General features: G+C 32.9%; 1 protein-coding gene across 1 annotated transcript in view; it reads left to right on the top strand.

Moving 5' to 3' along the window:
• LOC129270248 (uncharacterized) overlaps window positions 1–14,728 on the top strand; it is a 68,193-nt gene extending 53,465 nt beyond the window's left edge. Inside the window, exons 26-27 of the mRNA XM_064106037.1 lie at window positions 4,750–4,889; window positions 11,573–14,728. Of these exons, the coding sequence (XP_063962107.1) occupies window positions 4,750–4,889; window positions 11,573–11,755 (323 nt within the window). The 3' untranslated portion in view covers window positions 11,756–14,728. The remainder of the gene's footprint in view (window positions 1–4,749; window positions 4,890–11,572) is intronic.
• The last annotated feature ends 7,041 nt before the right edge of the window (window positions 14,729–21,769 follow it).

Here is a 21,769-nt window from a genome sequence, read left to right as displayed (position 1 = left end):
TCCCCCCTAAATCAAATTGCTGTAACTTTTGAACAGAATTATTTTGAGATATGATATTTCGTAGGTGGTTTTCAACACTCATTAAGCAACTCCTAGGGAAAAATTAGATTGATCGGTTGAGTCATGCATGAGTAATTAAAGATTGAATTAAAAATGACAATTTTTGAAAGTCACGAGAGTCGTTTTTCAGATTGTGCAAATACAAAGTTGTGCAAAAGTTGTTGTTAGGTGAATTTTAAGGTGTTAATGCTGTTTTACTATCCATCATTTAGCCACTCCACACACAATTTTGATATGGTATGTTCATGGTTGAGTGAGCACAATATTGCAGGGGCCGCAGAAACAGGGTGGGAAAGGGGGGGCTGGGGGTCCCCACTTTTTTCCCAAAGCATGTACAAAAATGTAAAAATTATCATGCGATTGTGATTTTTCGCATGGTCAGCCCCCCCCCCCCCCCACTTTTGGCTAAGCCCCTCCCCCACACTGTGAAAACCGTTCCGCGGCCCCTGTATTGTGACGTATCATCATAGGGTTTTTTTGGTAGTATCTTCTACAACTTTTTAGGTCATATTAAAATTTGAAAATGTTGGTGGCTCCCCCATTATAGGCCCCTTCCCTATTTTTAAATTCTAGATCCACCTCTGATTTGTCCATAAATTAAACTGATCGTGAAAAATTGTTAGGAAAAGAATACTGTACATTTATGCAGTATAAGGAGTATTCATTCCTAAGTTTTCTAATTTGCTCGCTCAACCATGAAAATGTTAAAAGTTCGGAAAGTGTGTGGTGATAGAAATGATGGATGATAAAAACAACAACAATTAAAGTCACATTTGAAACCGAATTTGCCCCCAATATTCACCTTATTACCCTTTAAAATGAGTCTGTGACATTGAAAATACCAATTTCCCCACTTTGATGCGAGCTCACTCATCCATGAATAAACAAATCGATTTCATTTTTGCACAGAATTCTGCCCATAGGTTGATAAACATTACTGTCAAATGACATTGCTAAAGACAGCCTTGAAAAAAAGTTCCACCATATTGAATAAGGGGTTACTTATTCTTAAACGTATGCACCCATAATGTACACAAGTCTATGAGAGAGGAAGTCAAAATTTTAACAAAATATGAAACAAGGTTTGTTTCATGCACGGTTTTTGTTACTTCTGCCAACAGTTAATTCAATGAAACTTCGCACATGGCTTCAGAGTAACACTTTCCAAAAGGCGCGCACACCAAAATAAGAATTCGATACGGCACAGAGTGGGGCCAAGGCCTTGAACTTTCTTCTCATTTGCATAATTTTTTAATATTGTGTGCTCACTGATGCATTAAACATCGGGATTTTCATAAAAATCAAATCAAATGAACCATGCAAGGAGGTTTGTGACAGATATCCATAGTTACAAATTGCATTGTTTCCAATAACGTAAAAAGAGCTAATCACATTCCACATGTTCATTCAAGCGTGAATGTTTAATTAAACGCCTTTGAATCAATTGAAGCATGTAAATTGGTCATGAACATAATGAAAAAGTTGATAAAAGATCAGTTTCAGTTACCAAAATGAAACAATACTTGCCTATGATATTTGAAAATCGTATTTTTTGTTTTCAATAAATGTTCATTGAACCGTGAAACGATGAATAATGTTGAAGATACTCTTCCAAAAAAAACTGTCATCATATTTTATCATTTTTATTAATAAAAAAAGTGTACAGAATCCAATTATAGCAAATTTGGACTTATGTTTATTCAACCGTGAAATTTAGCCAAAAAAGTTGAATCGTCTTTTAGAAAGTACCTTTTACAAGCCTTCTGACTATTTTTCGTGAAGAGAATGTGGAATCAGTTCCAATAAAATGGAATCAAAGTCATGATATTTGGCTTGTGACTTTTGAAAAGTGAAATTTTTGCCTTCTGACGGTGCTCACCGAAGCATGATATACATCCATAACGTTTACTCAGATGGTAGCTTATAAAATTACTTACACGCTCATGTAAAAATATATCAAAAACTCGCACTGGTTCGGAAATTATTGATGTTTGTTCAAGGGGGGGACTTACTTTTTTTGTTGCGTATATATATCTGTTTAAATATGTCTATCTACCTATTCATCTATCTATCTATCTATTTATCTAATATATATCCATCTGTTTGAATATTCTATCTTTCTATATCCATCTATCTGTCTGTCTGTCTCATCTCTCTCTCTCTCTATCTATTTATCTATATATCTGTCTATCTATGTCTTATTAATATAACCAACTATCATTTATCTCTACATCCATCCATCTATATATATAATTATCTATCCTATATTTATCTGTTTCAATATGTATGTCTGTTTCTCTATCTATCTTTCAATGTAATATTTGTTTAAATATTTTTTCTGTTTATCTATACACAACAAAAAAAGTAAGTCCCCCCTTGAACAAACATCAATAATTTCCGAACCAATGCGAGTTTTTGATATATTTTTACATGAGCGTGTAGGTAATTTTATAAGCTACCCTCTGAGTAAATGTTATGGACGTATTTTTACGTCATGCTTCAGTGATAACCGTCAGAAGGTAAAAATGTCACTTTTCAAAAGTCACAAGCCAAAAATCATGACTTTGATTCCCTTTTTATTGGAACTGATTCCACATTCTCATCATGAAAATTAGTCAGAGGGCTTGTAAAAGGTACTTTCTAAAAGCCGATACATTTTTTTGGCTAAATTTCACGGTTGAATAAACACAAGTCCAAATTTGCTATAATTGGATTACTTGCACATTTTCATCAATAAAAATGATAGAATATGATGACAGTTATTTTTGGGAAGAGTATCTTCAACAATATTCATCGTTTCACGGTTCAATGAACATTTATTGAAAACAAAAAATACGATTTTCAAATATCATAGGCAAGTATTGTTTCATTTTGGTAACTGAAACTGATCTTTTATCAACTTTTTCATTATGTTCATGACCAATTAATATGCTTCAATGATTCAAAGGCGTTTAATTAAACATTCATGCTTGAATGAACATGTGGAACGTGATTAGCTCTTTTTTACGTTATTGGAAAAAATGCAATTTGTAATTATGGATATCTGTCATAAACCTCCTTGCATGGTTCACTTGATTTGATTTTTATGAAAATCCCGATGTTAAATGCATCAGTGAGCACACAATATTCGAAAATTATGCAAATGAGAAGAAATTTCAAGGCCTTGGCCCCACTTTGTGCTGTATTGAATTGTTATTTTGGTGTGCGCGCCTTTTGGATAGTGTTACTCTGAAGCCATGTGCGAAGTTTCATGAAATAACTGTTGGCAGAAGGAACAAAAACCGTCCATGAAACAAACCCCTTATTTCATATTTGTTAAAATTTTGACTTCCTCTCTCATAGACTTGTGTACATTATGGGTGCATTATGTTTAAGAATAAGTAACGCCTTATTCAATATGGTGGAACTTTTTGTCAAGGCTGTCTTTAGCAATTTCATTTGGCAGTAATTTTTATCAACCTATGGGCAGAATTCTGTGCAAAAATGAAATCGATTTGTTTCTTTACGGATGAGTGAGCACGCATCAAAGTGGGAAAATGGGTATTTTCAATGTCACAGACTCATTTTAAATGGTAATAAGGTGAATATTTGGGGCAAGTTCGGTTTCAAATGTCACTCTAATTGCTGTTGTTTTTATCATCCATCATTTCTATCACGACACGCTTTCCGAACTTAAACATTTTCATGGTTGAGCGAGCACATTCGAAAACTTAGAAATGAATACTCTTTATACTGCATAAATGTATTCTTTTCTTACAATTTCTCATGATCAGTTTAATTCATGGACAAATCAGTGGTGGATCCAGAATTTAAAAATGGGGGAGGGGCCTATAATCTGGGGAGCCACCAACATTCTCAAATTTTAATATGACCTAACAAGTTATAGAGGATACTACCAAAAACTCCTATGATGATACGTCACAATACAGGGGCTGCGGAACGGTTTCCAAAGTGTGGGGGAGGGGCTGACCCATGCAAAAATCACAATCGTATGGTCATTTTTACATTTCTGTACATGCCTTTGGAAAATAAGTGGGCCCCCCACCCCGCTTTTGCGGCCCCTGCGATTTTGTGCTCATTCAACCATGAACATACGATATCAAAATTGTGTGTGGAGTGGTTAATGATGGATAGTAAAACAGCTTAACACCATAAAATTCACCTAAAAACAACATTTGCCCAACTTTGTATTTGCACAATCTGAAAAACGACTTTTGTGACTTTCAAAAATGGTCATTTTTAATTCAATCTGTAATTACTCATGCATGACCCAAGCGATCAATCTTATTTTTCCCTAGGAGTTGCTTAATGAGTGTAGAAAACCACCTACGAAGTATCATATCTCAAATTAACTCCGTTCAAAAGTTACAGCAATTTGATTTAGGAGGGACTTACTTTTTTTGTTGTGTATATCTATACGACAGACCACCTATTTCGTCCATATGACGAATTAAATCTAGTTATCATTGTTATCTTGTCTTTTTTACTACCGGTACTTCAATATTCGAGTTATCCCAAATCTCTAATCGGGATCTGCTGAACATTCGATTATTAAAAACTTTGCTAATCGATTGGTGATCGGCAGCAAGCCATTCGAACCATTTGATATATCGATGTTTACTCCCAGGCCTACTCAGTAAATGAATAATTTACTTGCAAACATGTTTTTTTTCTCATTTATTGCTAAAGGTGCCATTCCACAAATCTTGCAGACTGCCAGAGCACCTGTGATACCAACCTACATATGTCAAAGACATGTCACCTTCCCCATTCCACAGCCATTAATGTTCTGCACGATGTACGACACTGGATTGCAAGATACATGTTCTGTAAGTATTATTTTATTTGACCAATCCAACTGTCACACTTTCCTATCTTTTTTTTCACATAAGCCTTGATTATAACATAAGCAGCAGAGCCAGGGAACATTTTAATAGTAGTTCAGACATGGTTGAATGTTATTACCATCATGAGAACTAACATGAAAAAAAAATTGACAAGATGGCCGCCCAATCATTTATTCTTTGAATAAGCATTTGCCACTCTCCACCCAGGTGTAGAAAATGGGTACCCAGTAGGGAGGAATTCCTTGAATGCTCGAGCACTTGATCAGAGTAGCCATGCTAAAGCCTGGGTAATAATATGCAGCGCTTAGAGACATTGTATTTAGCACTGTGGAAATGTTGCATATTATTATTCTTGTTTATTATTATTATTGAAAAATGTACTAAATGATCCAGGATAAAATGAGTAATTACCTAGAAGTAAGGGTGGCATTCTGTCAGATAGACCGATGTTTTAGGAGGCATTAAATTTTGGGGTCATCTATCCATCTTTCAATCGTGTTTTTGTTCTCACAATTCGATTCACGATAAGTACAGAATCGTTTGACAGATCAATTCCAAACTTGGTGCAAATATAGAAGAAATTACAATGATACAATCTGATACAATCTAACATTCACATAATTATTTTTTCCCTGACAATATTTCTTCCTCGCAACAACTAAAGTAGCTTTGTTGGATCATCATTAAACTTGGCTCATTTTATATGTATGCATAATAGCGAGGATCTGTTTTTTGTCTCAAGTTCAATTATCATAAAGGTCATTATTTGAATTTTATAAGTCATGTATGTAAAATATTCTTGACCTGACAATTAACATAAATTTCAACTAGCTGTGCAGTTGAAAATCCATCTAGTTTAATTTTGTGTTTAGATGGAACTTATTTTGCCATGGCACTTGCAATTCTCTCTTCCATTCAATATTAAGAGAACTTACATAAGAATACTGTGGTAACTTTGCTATAGAATATGGTAACTACCACAGTGGCAGTGCTCGAGAGAAAGAAAAGTTGGTTGTGGTAATGGTTGTGGTAGTAATTTTTTTTTTTTCTGATTGCTCATAAAACATGAATGCTTGTAAGTAGGTTACCAGAAAGCCAACAGCCCAAGTTCCACTCTGATTAAAGAGCACTTCGGTTCAAGTGGCACTGGTAAACCCAGGTCATTTGAACTTGAGTCAAAGGGCATTATTGAACCGAGGACACTAGAACCCAGGTCAAAGGGCACTACTGAACCCAGGTCATCTCAACCAGGGTTTAGGGAACCTGGGTCACCAGATAATAAAACCACCACTTTACCAACATCTCTCCTCATTTTGCCTCATATTGTTAACCATAAGAACTATTTTGATTGAACAGCTACATGTAGGCTCTAGAAGGCAATTAAAACATCTGCTTGTTAAAATATGTATGTCAATGTGTATGTTTGATCAAGGTAGATGCACTCTCTTTAGATATTGTTCAACTAAAACGCAACATTGATCATAGAGAAAGCACAGTCTCAGAACTTAAAAGAGAGTTGAACACACAAGAACAATATTCGAGGCGTAATTGCCTCAGATTCTACGGTGTACAAGAATCTATGAATGAAAACACTGATGATTTAATCCAGGATATTGTCACCAACAAATTGAAAATACCCATCAACAAAGCCGACATTGAACGCTCTCATCGAATCTCCAAGAAAAGGGATGGGTCCAACAATCAAGGAGTGAAGACCCGATCAGCATCGCGAACAGCGAATAAAGATACCCCGCGTCCCATAATTGTAAAACTTGTCAGCTATCGGATGAGAAAGGCAATTATCTCAAAACGTCGTGAGTTGAAAGGAAGTAAGATGGGTATAGATGAAGACCTAACAAAAACAAATGCTGCCCTCTTGCGTGAAACTAAAGCATATTCTAAGGTCCTTTCAGCCTGGACATCAGACGGTAGGGTAATTGCCCTATTGCCTGCGACTGGTGGTCGGACAGTTAAAAAAGTTATTACATGTACAGAAGACTTGGACATGATATGAACTCTTTGTCATGCATTAAATTCCCCAATGCATTTTTGTTTCGGAGGGCATATGTATATGTATATGCTATTTTTAAAACGTATTATATAATTCACAGATTTTTAAATCAGACTTCCAAGTTTGCAATTTTTTTTTTTTTTTTTTTTTTTTTTTTGGACTGGTCATGAAATATTGCACACAAGTTATTAGAAAAGAACTATATACAAAAAAGAAAGAGTTTTGTGCACATGCAAAAAAATGTGTTTTTAGATTATTGTTCATTTCATTCATTTTGATCAACTGAATCGACATTATCATAGATTGTAGTGCATGTTATTATTTTCCATACATGCAGTTTTCTTATTATCCCTTATATCATTGTTTATTCCATTTTATGCATTCCCGAATGCATGACTTGTTTTGGAAGGCTTATATAGGAACATATCATTGCATTGTTTGGCATACTCCCACTTTCTTTTTCTTTACCTGTGTGATTTGTTCTCACTGTTCATTTATTCATTGATTAAGAATAACAAAAAAACAAGAGTTTTGTACATATAAAAAACGTGTATTTGGGATTATTCTTTATGATTCTTTATTACATGTAGAGAGGACTTGGATATAATATAAACTCTTTGCCATGCATTAAATGCTCCAACGCATATTTGTATTGGAAAGCATAATTATGTAGGAACATTTCGTTGCTTTAAAAAAAAACTAGGATTTTACAGATAATGTTCTTATTATTCTTTATGAAATGGTTAATTCATTGTATACATTCCCGAGTGTATAACGGTTTTGGAAGACTCATTTACGAACATTTCATTACTTTAAGCATACATCTTACAGATTTTCATATCAAACTTCCCCTTTTTTTTCATTGTTCATTGAACATTGCATACAATTTACTGATTAAGAATTAAAGGAAAAAAAAGTTTTTTTACATACAGAACAAAAAGTGCATTGGTATTATTGTTTATTATATTCATTTTTTAATTAAAATAATCAATCGAGATTATGATATTGTGATGCATTAAAAAATATTCCTTATAATCATTCCTAATTTATTTTTATGCATTCCAGACTTACCCTATGATTGTTGTTGTTTCCTTTTAATCATTTACTTTGTTTACATATATATATAAATTTATGTTTTTTGCCTGTTTTGTGTAACTTATGCATGATTTTTCTGTCGATGCAAATTATTGTTCTTGATTCACTTTACTCTACCATATTTATTACTAGTTTGGAAACTGTGTGTACTTAATGATATAATATGTCTAATAACAATGTCTTTGGAGAGACGTCATACTTCACAGTAGGAAAATATAATAAACTTAATTCAAATATTGACAGCACTAAACTTATATCAATAATGCATTTAAATTGTCGTAGCTTAACTAAGAATTTTGAAAGTCTATCTTTATATCTAGATAACTTCGAAAAACAGTTCAGTGTTATTGCTTTATCTGAAACATGGTTGAAAAAATCCCATCCAAATCTATGTAACCTCAATAATTATTCCTTTATAGGACAAGAGAGAGAAAATAAACGTGGTGGTGGCGTTGGGTTTTACATTTCAGATTCTTTAGAGTATGAAACAAAAAATGATTTTTATATCAGTAACGAAAACTGTGAGGCAATTTTTGTAGAAATAAATAAAAGTATAATAATTGGTTGCATATATAGACCACCTGGTCAACCCATTGATTATTTTCTGAATATTTTACAAAACACCCTTCTGCTTATTCCAAATTCTAAGCCATGTTACCTGCTCGGAGATTATAACATAAATCTTATATCATTAGACGGTAGTCTTCTTAGTAATAGCTTCACGGACACATATTCCTCATTTTCTTTTTATCCACTTATAAACAAGCCCACGCGCATCACTTCGCACTCAAGTACACTGATAGATAATATATTCACTAATAGATTCGAAACAGTTAGGGAATGTGGTATCCTCTATGGAGATGTCAGCGATCATTTACCTATTTTCTGTATCATCTCCTCTTCTTATTTGACTTCATATTCTCCTCCAGTTTATATAAGTAAACGATTAATTAATGAAGATAATATCTGTGAATTTTGCAGAGCTTTAATAGATTTTGACTGGGACTTTCATGAAACTAATGTAAATGATATGTTCAATAACTTTTTTGATAAGTTCTTAGAGTTATATAATAGTTGTTTCCCTCTCAAAAGTATAAAAATAAAACCTAAGTTAAAAAATAACTGGTTCACACAAGACCTTAAAAAAATGTGCAGAAAGAGACAAAATCTTTATAAAAAGTATATTGTTAACAGAACAGCAGTTAATGAAAGAAATTATAAAATTTTCCGTAATAAATGTACTAAGGCCATTAAAAAAACTAAACAGCAATATTTTTATTCTAAATTTACTTCTTTAAAAGGGAATACCAAAGCAACATGGAAAGAAATAAATTTTGTACTAAACAGAAAAAAGAATCATAATAAAATTTCAAAAATTGTCGACAATAATAACATTATTACGGATCAAAAAGAAATAGCCAACGAATTCAATAACTTTTTTACTTCTATTGGTCCAAATGTGCAGGAAGAAATAAAAAACACAAGTGATGTAACTAACGAACCTCCTTCAAAATACCTTTTAAATCGATGTCCTTTTTCAATATATTTTCAACCAATATCTGAAAGTGAAATCATATCTGTTGTAGATAAATTGAAACATAATACTTCTTCTGGGTTCGACAACGTAGACATAAAAGTTATTAAGAAAGTTATTCCATTTATATGTAAACAACTATGCTATATTTTTAATGAATCAATTTCTACAGGAATCGTACCTGATAAACTTAAGATAGCAAAAGTGATACCTGTATTCAAGTCAGGATCAAAAGAAACTGTAACGAATTATAGACCAATATCTGTTCTTACTGTCTTCTCAAAAATAATTGAAAAATGTGTATATACCAGGGTATCCCATTTTTTATCGTCTCATAACATTCTCAATAGTACACAATATGGATTTAGGGAGGGTCTCTCAACGTCATTGGCTCTAAATAAATTTACTAAAGATATTACAAATTCCATTGAAAATAAAAAAACAACCGTAGGAATTTTCATCGACTTGTCCAAAGCATTCGACACCATAGATCATCATATTCTAAAACAAAAACTTTATCACTGTGGTATACGGGGAACGCCCTACCAGTGGATTGTGAATTATCTAACAAATAGAAAACAATTTGTCTCTGTTGATTCAATTAATTCAGTTATGTTAAATATTGTTTGTGGGATTCCACAAGGATCCATATTGGGCCCATTGTTATTTCTTATTTACATAAATGATATTCAATGCTCCTCAAATATTTTAAATTTTATACAATTTGCAGATGATACTAGTATTTTTTTTACTCATAATGATATTTCCTTTATAACCTATACTTTAAACAATGAACTTCAAAATTTAAGCAATTGGTTAAAATGTAATAAATTAGTTATAAATATGTCTAAAACTAATTTTATGGTATTTAGTAACATTAATTATGATATTAAGGATATTAAATTACACATGAATGGATCTGAATTATTACATACAAATCATTCAAAATTTCTAGGTATCCATATTGATGAACTCATGTCATGGAAATATCATATCGAAGATGTCTGTGTTAAAATATCTCAAGTTGTCGGTGTATTGTATCGCTTACGTCACGTTCTCCCGCCTAAAATACTTCTTTCCATTTATAATACCTTGTTTCTCCCACATATCTCATATTGTAACATTATCTGGGCTTGTTGTCCAAAATATCTATCTGATAGAGTATTCAAATTGCAAAAAAGAGCGGTTCGCCTTATTTCCAATTCTTCATATTATTCCCACTCTGCTCCAATATTTCATAAACTCAAACTATTAACTGTATATGATATCAAGAATTTACAAATCGGAATTTTTATGTATAAATGCAAACATCGTCTACACCCTCCTCATATCTCTGATTTATTTCCCCTTAATCTAGATTTACATTCTTATGAAACCCGTTCTGCCAATGACTTTCATTTTCCAAAGGTTCGAACATCATATGCTAAATCCACTCTTTTATTCACTGGCCCTAAACTGTGGAGTTCCTTACCAAAAGAAATAAAAAACTCAGTATCACTCCATTCCTTTAAACGTAATTTCAAAAAGTACCTGATTGATACAAATTTAAAAAATAACAGTAGAGCTTAAAAATCAAACTTATCCTTTCTTTTTTTGTATTGTTTATGTCATTATCAAAGTTATTATTCTAAATTCTTTTCCCATACGTAACGTTATTTGATTTTGTTTTATGAATGTGTTAATTTTTCTTAACTATTATCTTGAAAGTTATGAATGAGAGCCATATTTACATGCTACATATTGTTAAGAAATGTCTATTTTAATAGCACTTATCTGTTTATTTTATGTTGGGTGCCTGATTTTAAGACTTTATCTTGTCTTCTTTGGCTCCCCCACAGTAATATACATTTCTTTGTATTACTTTTAAACAACTCGGTTCACTTTCCTTTTTTCAGTTATGTTTGTTTGTTTCCTATTTTTGTACATATTTGCAATGTTTTTATATTATTGTGGAAATAAATGATTTGATTTGATTTGATTTATTTGATAACACTTTTTCCCCTTTCATATTTTCTGCAATCATAGGGTGATAGTGGAGGTGGAATAGTTCAAGAAAAGAATGGTCAGTGGGTAATCTATGGAATAAACAGCTGGGGACTACGTGATTGTGGCAGCGCATATACGCCATCAGGGAAAACCAGAGTTTCGAGTTACATTGATTTCATCTACAAAACTATTCGAGAGAATCGGTTTCCCGATCCATCCTAGTCACCTATACCAGTCAATCTCAAACAACAACAACCAATTCATCTCAACCACCCATCAGTCCATCTCAACTACCAACCAGTCCATCCCAACCACCTACCAGTCCATCCCAACTACCAACCAATTCATCTCGACTACCAACCAATTCATCTCAACTACCAATCTGTCCATCTCAACCACCAACCAATCATCTCAACTACCAACCAATTCATCTCAACCACCAACCAATCATCTCAACCACCAACCAATCATCTCAACTACCAACCAATTCATCTCAACCACCTACCAGTCCATCTCAACCACCAACCAATCATCTCAACCACCTACCAGTCCATCTCAACCACCTACCAGTCCATCTCAACCACCTACCAGTCCATCTCAACCACCAACCAATCATCTCAACCACCTACCAGTCCATTTCAACCACCAACAAATTCATCTCAACCACCTACCTATCCAACTCTGCCTCCCCCTTTACCAACTACAAACCCAACTGTGCCACCCGAGTGATACGGCAGTACTGCTGTTGGTTCAAATAAGTAATATGATTATAGTATTGAAAAAAACAATTTCCACAATTCCCCATTTATATGTGCATCAATCACTATTCTGCAATTTTGCTGCCAAGAATTGTTAGCCAGAATGCCACAATATTACAATTAATGTGCTTCCTCCTCTACAAATAAGGTAGAGTATTTTTGTACGAAATTAAACAAAATGATAGCATAACAACCAAACTACTGCAATGCACATGTTGAGTTAGTGTATCAGCATTTTATGTGTACATCTAAAAAGAAGTCAGAAGATTTCCATTTTTATTTTGTTTATGAACCCTGCTACTGTAGTATTCTGGTATTCTGAGTAAGTTCTCATTCGTAAAATAGTTGTATTTGATGTTTTTCGGTGCAATTTGCAATTAAAACTTTATAGCTTATTTTCTATGTATGGGTGAGTAATGGTCGAATAATGTTTGTTATTTTTTCTTCTGCATTAATAAATGATACAAAACTTGTCTAAATATACCAAGGAAAAATTTAGAAAGAATGCATATTGTTTAATTAGTAATGTGTTAAAATGTTTTCAAATGTATTATCTTAATGAATACATGAACTAGATAGCTCTTTGGATGTGTAATTTCTTTTAAGTTTGCAATTAAAACTTTATAGCTTATTTTCTATGTATGGGTGAGTAATGGTCGAATAATGTTTGTTATTTTTTCTTCTGCATTAATAAATGATACAAAACTTGTCTAAATATACCAAGGAAAAATTTAGAAAGAATGCATATTGTTTAATTAGTAATGTGTTAAAATGTTTTCAAATGTATTATCTTAATGAATACATGATCTAGATAGCTCTTTAAATGTGTAATTTCTTTTAAGTTTGTAAGACAATCATATTGTACACATCCATGTACATGATACAAAAAAATATATGTAATGGAATATTATATATTATACTTAACAATTGTTATGAACTTGTATGTAGATTTTATATAACCTTTATATTCAAGAAACATGAATAATATTTGTAAACATGCAATGGAAAGAGAACGGGCACATGAATGATTGCCCAAGGCACTGTTGTGATATCATGGCTTTTGCCTGGATTGCCTTTCTGTGGTGCACAAGTAATTAAAGAAATAAAGGTGACGAATGATATGAAATATAAAAAATATTCACAAAAACGAAATTCAATGATTGATCCAGGAAGAAGCTTGAACCATTTTTTCTAAGGCTATACCCAATTTGTAATTGTTATTGTCCATGTACTCAGTTATTATGAGATGTCGATTATTGTAAAGAATGGAGAAACCCCATTTACAAGTATATCGAAAACTTGCATCTCTTGAAGATTATTTTAGAATTTTTTTTTCACCAAAATGCACTTTACACTTCCTCTAGCTTCTTAAAAAAAATATTGTTTTGTTCCTAAGATCATATGTTGGAGGATTGCACTTATAATTCATGTTTTGTAGAGTAATGAAATTAGGTGATTGATATCACATATATACAGGTGCTCATTATTACTCTGCACATTATCTTCTTTTTTTTATTATAGTCTACATAATGTGACTTTTACTTAAGAAAATGATTTGCCTAACAAGTAATTTGTGCATTTCATAATACATGCACTCCGGTCACACCTTTTTTGTGAGGTCACTTTTTTGTGTTAATCTTGAGTGATGGATTGACAACAGTTTACTTGACACCATGCAGTAATCCCAATATTGCTCTTTCAAAGCAATTATGAATCTTATTAATAAACACTTATAGTCTTCCTTGGATCACTCTTGTTTTTTACTCTTTACTCCATTTTCCCTAAGGATTCAGAGAAGTCTTTCTTCATCTCTTAATTTCTCACTCGCAGAATTTGCTATCTAGGAAAAATATGTCAACTCACAAGGAAAGGGAGGCCTGTCAATTAACATTGATGGGCATGAATTATGAATGGCTGGAATCACTAGTCTGCAAGCGCAGACTCAAATTTGACACTCTAACCAAAACCACGTGTAGTGTGAAGACTAAGTCTCTGTCTGTTTTAGGCAGCCACAGTACATAGTGAATCTAGTCTCACTACTTCAGACTCTGCATCATGCACTGTTAAAGCAAATTGTGAAAACCAAGGGTCTGTGCCTGCAGACTATTAAAGGAATTAAAAGCTTAAATGATTCTAATGTTTTCCTAAGTTTATTCTAACACATATCTGTAGTAGAAGGGGTAAAATTGCATTTTCTTAACAAAATGTCTTCCATTAAAATGTGCATTGGTGTATAATAGTTATCATGGGTCTTTCATTTATTATTCTTTTCATTTTTAATTTAAGCTAAAGCCGGGGTGATAATAATAATAACAACGCGCCTGGGAATAGAATATTTCTAGATAGATGGCGCTATATAAATGCCTATTATTATTATTAATGTAGTGTTTGCATTATATAGTGAGAATAAAATGTATCTATATCATTTTCACAAAGATTCAATCTTTTCTATCTGATCTGTTGTGATTTAAGAGTTTAAGTCTTGGAACACTTGCATAGAATTTTTAAAAGCTTTAGGCTCGCATTATTGAATATTGTTCCAATATTAGACTGTGTCTTACTCCTGTCGAGGCGATATCAATGTGAACAGAGTATAGAAACATATCTATACCCTAATCACCTAAAAAATTGTAATCTTCCTTCAGTAGTATACGCAGGGGGTGGTTACCCCCCAAAAAAAAAATTGAAGACCTTTATTTATTTTTTTTTTTTTTGCTTGTCAATTCTTTTTTGGGGAGGAAACGACCTCAAATTGATAGTGAAGACCTTTTTTTTGGGGGGGAGGTTGTCAACATTTCATTCAGCTTGAACCCCCCCCCCCTTTAAAAAAAATCCTGCTTACGCTACTGCCTTCCTTCACTCTCATTACCATGATCAAATCAATCTCATCAACAGTATTTACTTGCAGGATTAATATTATGAAATACACCCTGTTTAAATCCTATACATTACATTATATGATTAAAAACGGTACTTAGTTGGATACTTGTTAGATATAATAAGATACAGTATATGCCATGGTTAAATCCCATTAATCAACAATATTTATTACTTGATTGATATAATGAGATATACAATGGTCATTTCCCATCACTCTCATCAACAGTACTTACTTACTTGATTGATATAATGAGATATACAATGCTCATTTCCCATCACTCTCATCAACAGTACTTACTTGATTGATATACATGTAATGAGATATACCATGGTCAATTCCCATCACTCTCATCAACAGTACTTACTTGATTGATATACATGTAATGAGATATACCATGGTCAATTCCAATCACTCTCATCAACAGTACTTACTTGATTGATATACATGTAATGAGATATACCATGGTCATTTCCCATCACTCTCATCAACAGTACTTACTTACTTGATTGATATAATGAGATATACAATGCTCATTTCCCATCACTCTCATCAACAGTACTTACTTACTTGATTGATATAATGAGATATACAATGGTCATTTCCCATCACTTTCATCAACAGTACTTACTTACTTGATTTATATAATGAGATATACAATGCTCATTTCCCATCACTCTCATCAACAGTACTTACTTACTTGATTGATATAATCAGATATAAAATGGTCATTTCCCATCACTCTCATCAACAGTACTCACTTGATTGGTATACATGTAATGTTATATACAATGGTCATTTCCCATCATTCTCATCAACGGTACTTAGTTATTTGATTGATATAATGAGATATACAATGGTCAATTCCCATCACTCTCATCAACAGTACTTAGTTATTTGATTGATATAATGAGATATACAATGGTCAATTCCCATCACTCTCATCAACAGTACTTAGTTATTTGATTGATATAATGAGATATACAATGGTCAATTCCCATCACTTTTATCAACAGTATTTAGTACCTTGATTGATATAATGAGATATACCATGGTCAAATCCATTACAGTACTTAGTTATTTGATTGATATAATGAGATATACAATGGTCAATTCCCATCACTTTCATCAACAGTACTTACTTGATTGATATAATGAGATATACCATGGTCAAATCCAATACAGTACTTAGTTATTTGATTGATATGAGATATACAATGGTCAAGTCCCATCACTCTCATCAACAATACTTAGTTACTTGATTGATATAATGAGATATACAATGGTCAAGTCCCATCACTCTCATCAACAGTATTTAGTTCCTTGATTGATTAAATATACCATGGTCCAATACAATACTTATTTATTTGATTGATATAATGAGATATACAATGGTCAAATCCAATCACTCTCATCAACAGTACTTAGTTCCTTGCTAGATGGTCAAATCCCATCACTCATACCTTGGTCATATTTGCTCTACGGCGGCAGTATGGCGAGTCGAAACAGCCGTTTTATTAATTTCAATTCAAACCACCTATATGTAGTTTGGGAAAAAATGTTAAAACGGCTGTTTTCGACTCGCCGTACGGCCGCCGTAAAGCAAATGCGACCAAGGTATTATCAACAGTACTTAGTAACTTGATTGATGAGATATACAACGGTCAAATCCCATTACTCTAATCAACAGTACTTGATTGATAAAATGAGATATGCCATGGTCAAGTCCCATCACTCTCATCAACAGTATTCAGTTCCTTGATTGATATAATTATAATAATATACCATGGTCCAATCCAATACTTAGTTATTTGATTGATATAATGAGATATATGCATGGTCAAATCCAATACAGTACTTAGTTATTTGATTGATATAATGAGATAAACAATGGTCAAATCCAATCATTCTCATCAACAGTACTTGATTGATATAATGAGATATACAATGGTCAAATCCATTTACTCTCATCAACAGTACTTAGTTCCTTGCTAGATGGTCAAATCCCATCGCTCTTATCAACAGTACTTAGTTACTTGATTGATGAGATGTACAACGGTCAAATCTCATTACTCTAATCAACTGTACTTGATTGATACAATATGAGATATGACATGATCAAATCCAATAACTCTTATCAACAGTACTTAGTTACTTGAATGATGAGATATACAACGGTCAAATACCATTGCTCTAATCAACTGTACTTGATTGATACAATGATATATACAATGGTCAAATCCAATAACTCTTATCAACAGTATTAGTTACTTGATTGATGAGATATACAACGGTCAAATCCCATTACTCTAATCAACTGTACTTGATTGATACAATGAGATATGCCATGATCAAATTCCATCACTCTTATCAACAGTACTTAGTTACTTGATTGATTAGATATACAATGGTCAAATCCCATTACTCTAATCAACTGTACTTGATTGATACAATGAGATATACCATGGTCAATTCCCATTACTCTAATCAACTGTACTTGATTGATACAATGAGAATACAATGGTCAAATCCAATAACTCTCATCAACAGTACTTAGTTACTTGATTGGTGAGATATACAACGGTCAAATCCCATTACTCTAATCAACTGTACTTGATTGATACAATGAGATATGCCATGATCAAATTCCATCACTCTTATCAACAGTACTTAGTTACTTCATTGATTAGATATACAATGGTCAAATCCCATTACTCTAATCAACTGTACTTAATTGATACAATGAGATATACCATGGTCAATTCCCATTACTCTAATCAACTGTACTTGATTGATACAATGAGATATACCATGTTTAAATTTCATACATCATATTATTCAAAACAGTACTTAGTTACTTTTGATTAACATAATGATCGAGATATACCCTGTTTAAATTCTTTGCATCATAATTATTATTCAAAACAGTAGTTATTTGCTCAATATAGTGAGATATACAATGGTCGAATCCCATTTCTCTCATCGATTGTACTTAGTTACTTGCTTGATATAATAAGGTAAACCGTTGCTAAATTATATGCATCATATTCAAAGTTCTAACAAAGTATTTTTATGAGCAGAACGTTTTTGAAGGCGGCTCACTAATACTTATCGTAGATAGTAGAAATAAGTGTCTACTTAGGATGATTTTTCATAGTGTAGTTTTCAATTTCCCCCAATTCAATTCATGACTGCACTGCAAAAACTCCGATGTTGATTTAACACCAGCCCGGAATCTATATATGTCCACATCAGAGAAGTATTGAAACAACACCAGTTTGGAATCAAACCGATGTTGTTTTAATACTAATTGGTGTTGTAGTAATTACGGCTGCCAAGCTACAGCTGGGGTAATAATATCCAAGTCCTTTGGAAGCGCATAGAGACATTATTCATAATCATGATATGCGCTATACAAGAACTGTTTATTATTATTATTATTATTGAATAGACACCTTTCTGGTGTTAGACCAAAACGAAACTGGTGTTGTTTAACACTTCTCTGGTGTGGACATATATAGATTCCGAGCTGGTGTTAAATCAACACCAAAGTTTTTGCAGTGTGGTGACCAGCTCTTGTGCTTGGGTTATGAGATACTACCTAATATTGTTTCCCTTGGTGTTTCAATACTCTAAGACTAAATTTCTTAAAACCTACAGAAATTTTAACAAACTTTTCATTCGCATGGTTCAACGTGAATTATATTATATTCAACAAAGATTTGCTTTAGCTACTGGGAATCAAAATGATCTGGGTCCCATTTTCAATAACGATTTAAAGCTACTGAAATCATTCAGTTTGATTGGCTGATAGTAAAATTATTAAAGGGATACTCCGGGCTGAAAATGTTTATATCTGAATAAATAGCGTAAAATTCACAAAGCAAAATGCCAAAAATTTCATCAAAATCGGATAACAAATAACAAAGTTATTGAATTTTAAAGTTTAACAATATTTTGTGACAACAGTTATATACACATCAGGTGGGCTGATGATGTCACATCTCCACTTTCCTTTTTCTTATGCTATTACACGAAATCATAATTTTTTCATTATTTCATACATGTGTGAATAATATGTCTCCCATATAATGAAACAAGCTGCAGCAATGAATATATAATGCACTAAATCAGTTGTCGATCCAATTTTTTAGTTTTTGGAGGAAAAACTTGAATAAACCCAATTTCATATAATGAAATACAAAGAACAGGTGGGGATATGACATCATCAATTTGTCCATTAAATATTCATGAAGACATGCCTAGAACTGTTACACCAGAAAATGCAAATCTTTAAAATGTCATAACTTTGTTATTCCTTGTCCGATTTTGATCAAATTTTCAGTGTTTTGTTTGTCTGAATTTTCTTTATCTGTTTAAACCATATCAACTTCAGACTGGATTACCCCTTTAAGTCTTTATGAAACAGGCCCCTGATTAGGCATCAAGAGCAGCTATAGGACACCAGTCATGCGAAGGTCACACACAATGGTATAGGCCAATATAGTGTATCCCATTAAAAGGACAACAAGATTTTACAATGATTTATCATATTTAATGAGAAATATATATATCACCTTCACGATTTCTCATGTACATCGTTGTGCTTATAAAGGGGTACTCAAGGCTGACCAACAAAACACTGAAATTTCATCAAAATCGGACAAAGGATGACAAAGTTATGACATAGGCCTACACTGTTTTACATTATTTCAGTGAAATGGTGGATATTGTTGGGAATACTTTCCCCCAATCGATTTACCGGTAGTTTCACTCTTAAGGAGTGGGAGTTGGCAGCCCTGTGTATTTGCAGTGATATAAATTTTATTTGCGCCAAATGGCATGATTGCCAACTACAGATGCCAATGACTAAGGTATATTTTCGAATCCATTTTCAATGAAATTAACTTAATAATCATTACTAAAAAGTGTTTATGAAACAATTATGACATAAATCATTGAAAACTTGTTTTGCAATATAAATGCAACCCTTGTAGGATTGTCAGTCGACATTGCAGTGCCTTTGGTGTACAAATCAAAATTTACACCACTGCAAAGAACACCTCCTAATAATCCAAGTGTTAACACAATATACCACATAGACAGGTTTTCAACCACAAATAAAGGATATAAATTCGTACCCGATAAAATTCGACAAGCAAAAAAAAAACACCTCAGCATTTTTACATTACAAATTTTAATTTTGCTTCTCAAAAGAGGGGGCACGTGCCCCCCCCCCCCCCCCCCTGGATTCACGCCTGCACATAGATTGGGAGAACATATTCTTTCAGTCCATGTATAATGATTATGTCTCCATAACATTTGTTTTTTATTATTAAATTGGGGATTTGCGAGGTGATTTTTTATTATTATTATTATTTCATTTTTTATTTTTTACTCACGTGGTAGCCCTGTGTCTGGGAACGATTTTCTGGTGCTTGGTTTGTCAATGAAAAAACGACAAGCAATTTTTTTTTATTGAAAGAAGGTCATCACTTCCAACAAAGGTGATTTTGGTTATAAATTTGACAATAAAAAACTCCCGAATAAAGGGGAGTTTGTCGAACCGGTGCCGGGTAAAAATGGCAGAGGTAATAATGGCAGAGGTAAAAATGGCAGAGGTAAAAATGGCAGAGGTAATAATGGCAGAGGTAAAAATGGCAGAGGTAAAAATGGCAGAGGTAAAAATGGCAGAGGTAAAAATGGTAGAGGTAAAAATGGCAGAGGTAATAATGGCAGAGGTAAATATGGCAGAGGTAAAAATGGCAGAGGTAAAGATCATGATATGCTATACATCAACAAGGAAAAAAACAGAACCTTTTTGGTTAATATCAGTCATAGTTATTGAACTTGAATGGACTCCTCTCGACGAAAGGAGTATTATGAACTGATTAGATATTATATGGATTTTTCTGTCATCATTTTAGGTCTATAATTTATCGTTGATATGATCAAACTCAAACTATTTCATGCCAAAATAATTTCAATTAGTGATTGATGAAAGTATTTATCTTGGCCAGTTCGTATAGTAGAACAGCACGTACTTCATCCCATACATAACCAACAAATTTTAATGTATAAAGACCAATGTGCGCTACCATTAACACACTGAAATAGACAAGTTCGGGATTTCTTTGAACCACTGGCATAATACTTGGATAACAGAAAAATAACAAAACGTTCTGTAATAAAAGCAATTTTTCATATTTCAACATCATAATGGATCCGAATAGATATTGATATGATACGTATATAGTTTAATGTAAATGATATAATGATAGCAACTAGTGTTCAGTTTTTCAGAGCAATACCTCAGGCTCATTGCACCTAGTCCAAGTGGATGTCAGGTTCCTAACCTAGTTTCTATGGTAACGGTTACCGCATTAATTTTGAAATGTGTAGCGAATTTAGGGATTTGAATTTTTAGGTGTTTCTTAGGTACCATTCTATCGACCTGTTTTGAAGGGGAAATTCACCCTGACAAATGGTTTACTGTAAAATTAGCAGAAAAATATATTGGTGAAAGTTTGCGGCAAGCCCATCAAAGATTAAGATAGTTATTAGAAGTTTGAGTTTTTATGATCTGTGACGTCATATACT

This window comes from Lytechinus pictus, chromosome 10, assembly GCF_037042905.1.
Source record: "Lytechinus pictus isolate F3 Inbred chromosome 10, Lp3.0, whole genome shotgun sequence".
Classification (NCBI taxonomy): Eukaryota; Metazoa; Echinodermata; class Echinoidea; order Temnopleuroida; family Toxopneustidae; genus Lytechinus; species Lytechinus pictus.
The sequence above is the reverse complement of the archived record's forward strand: the minus strand, read 5'-3'. Positions and strand labels throughout refer to the sequence as shown.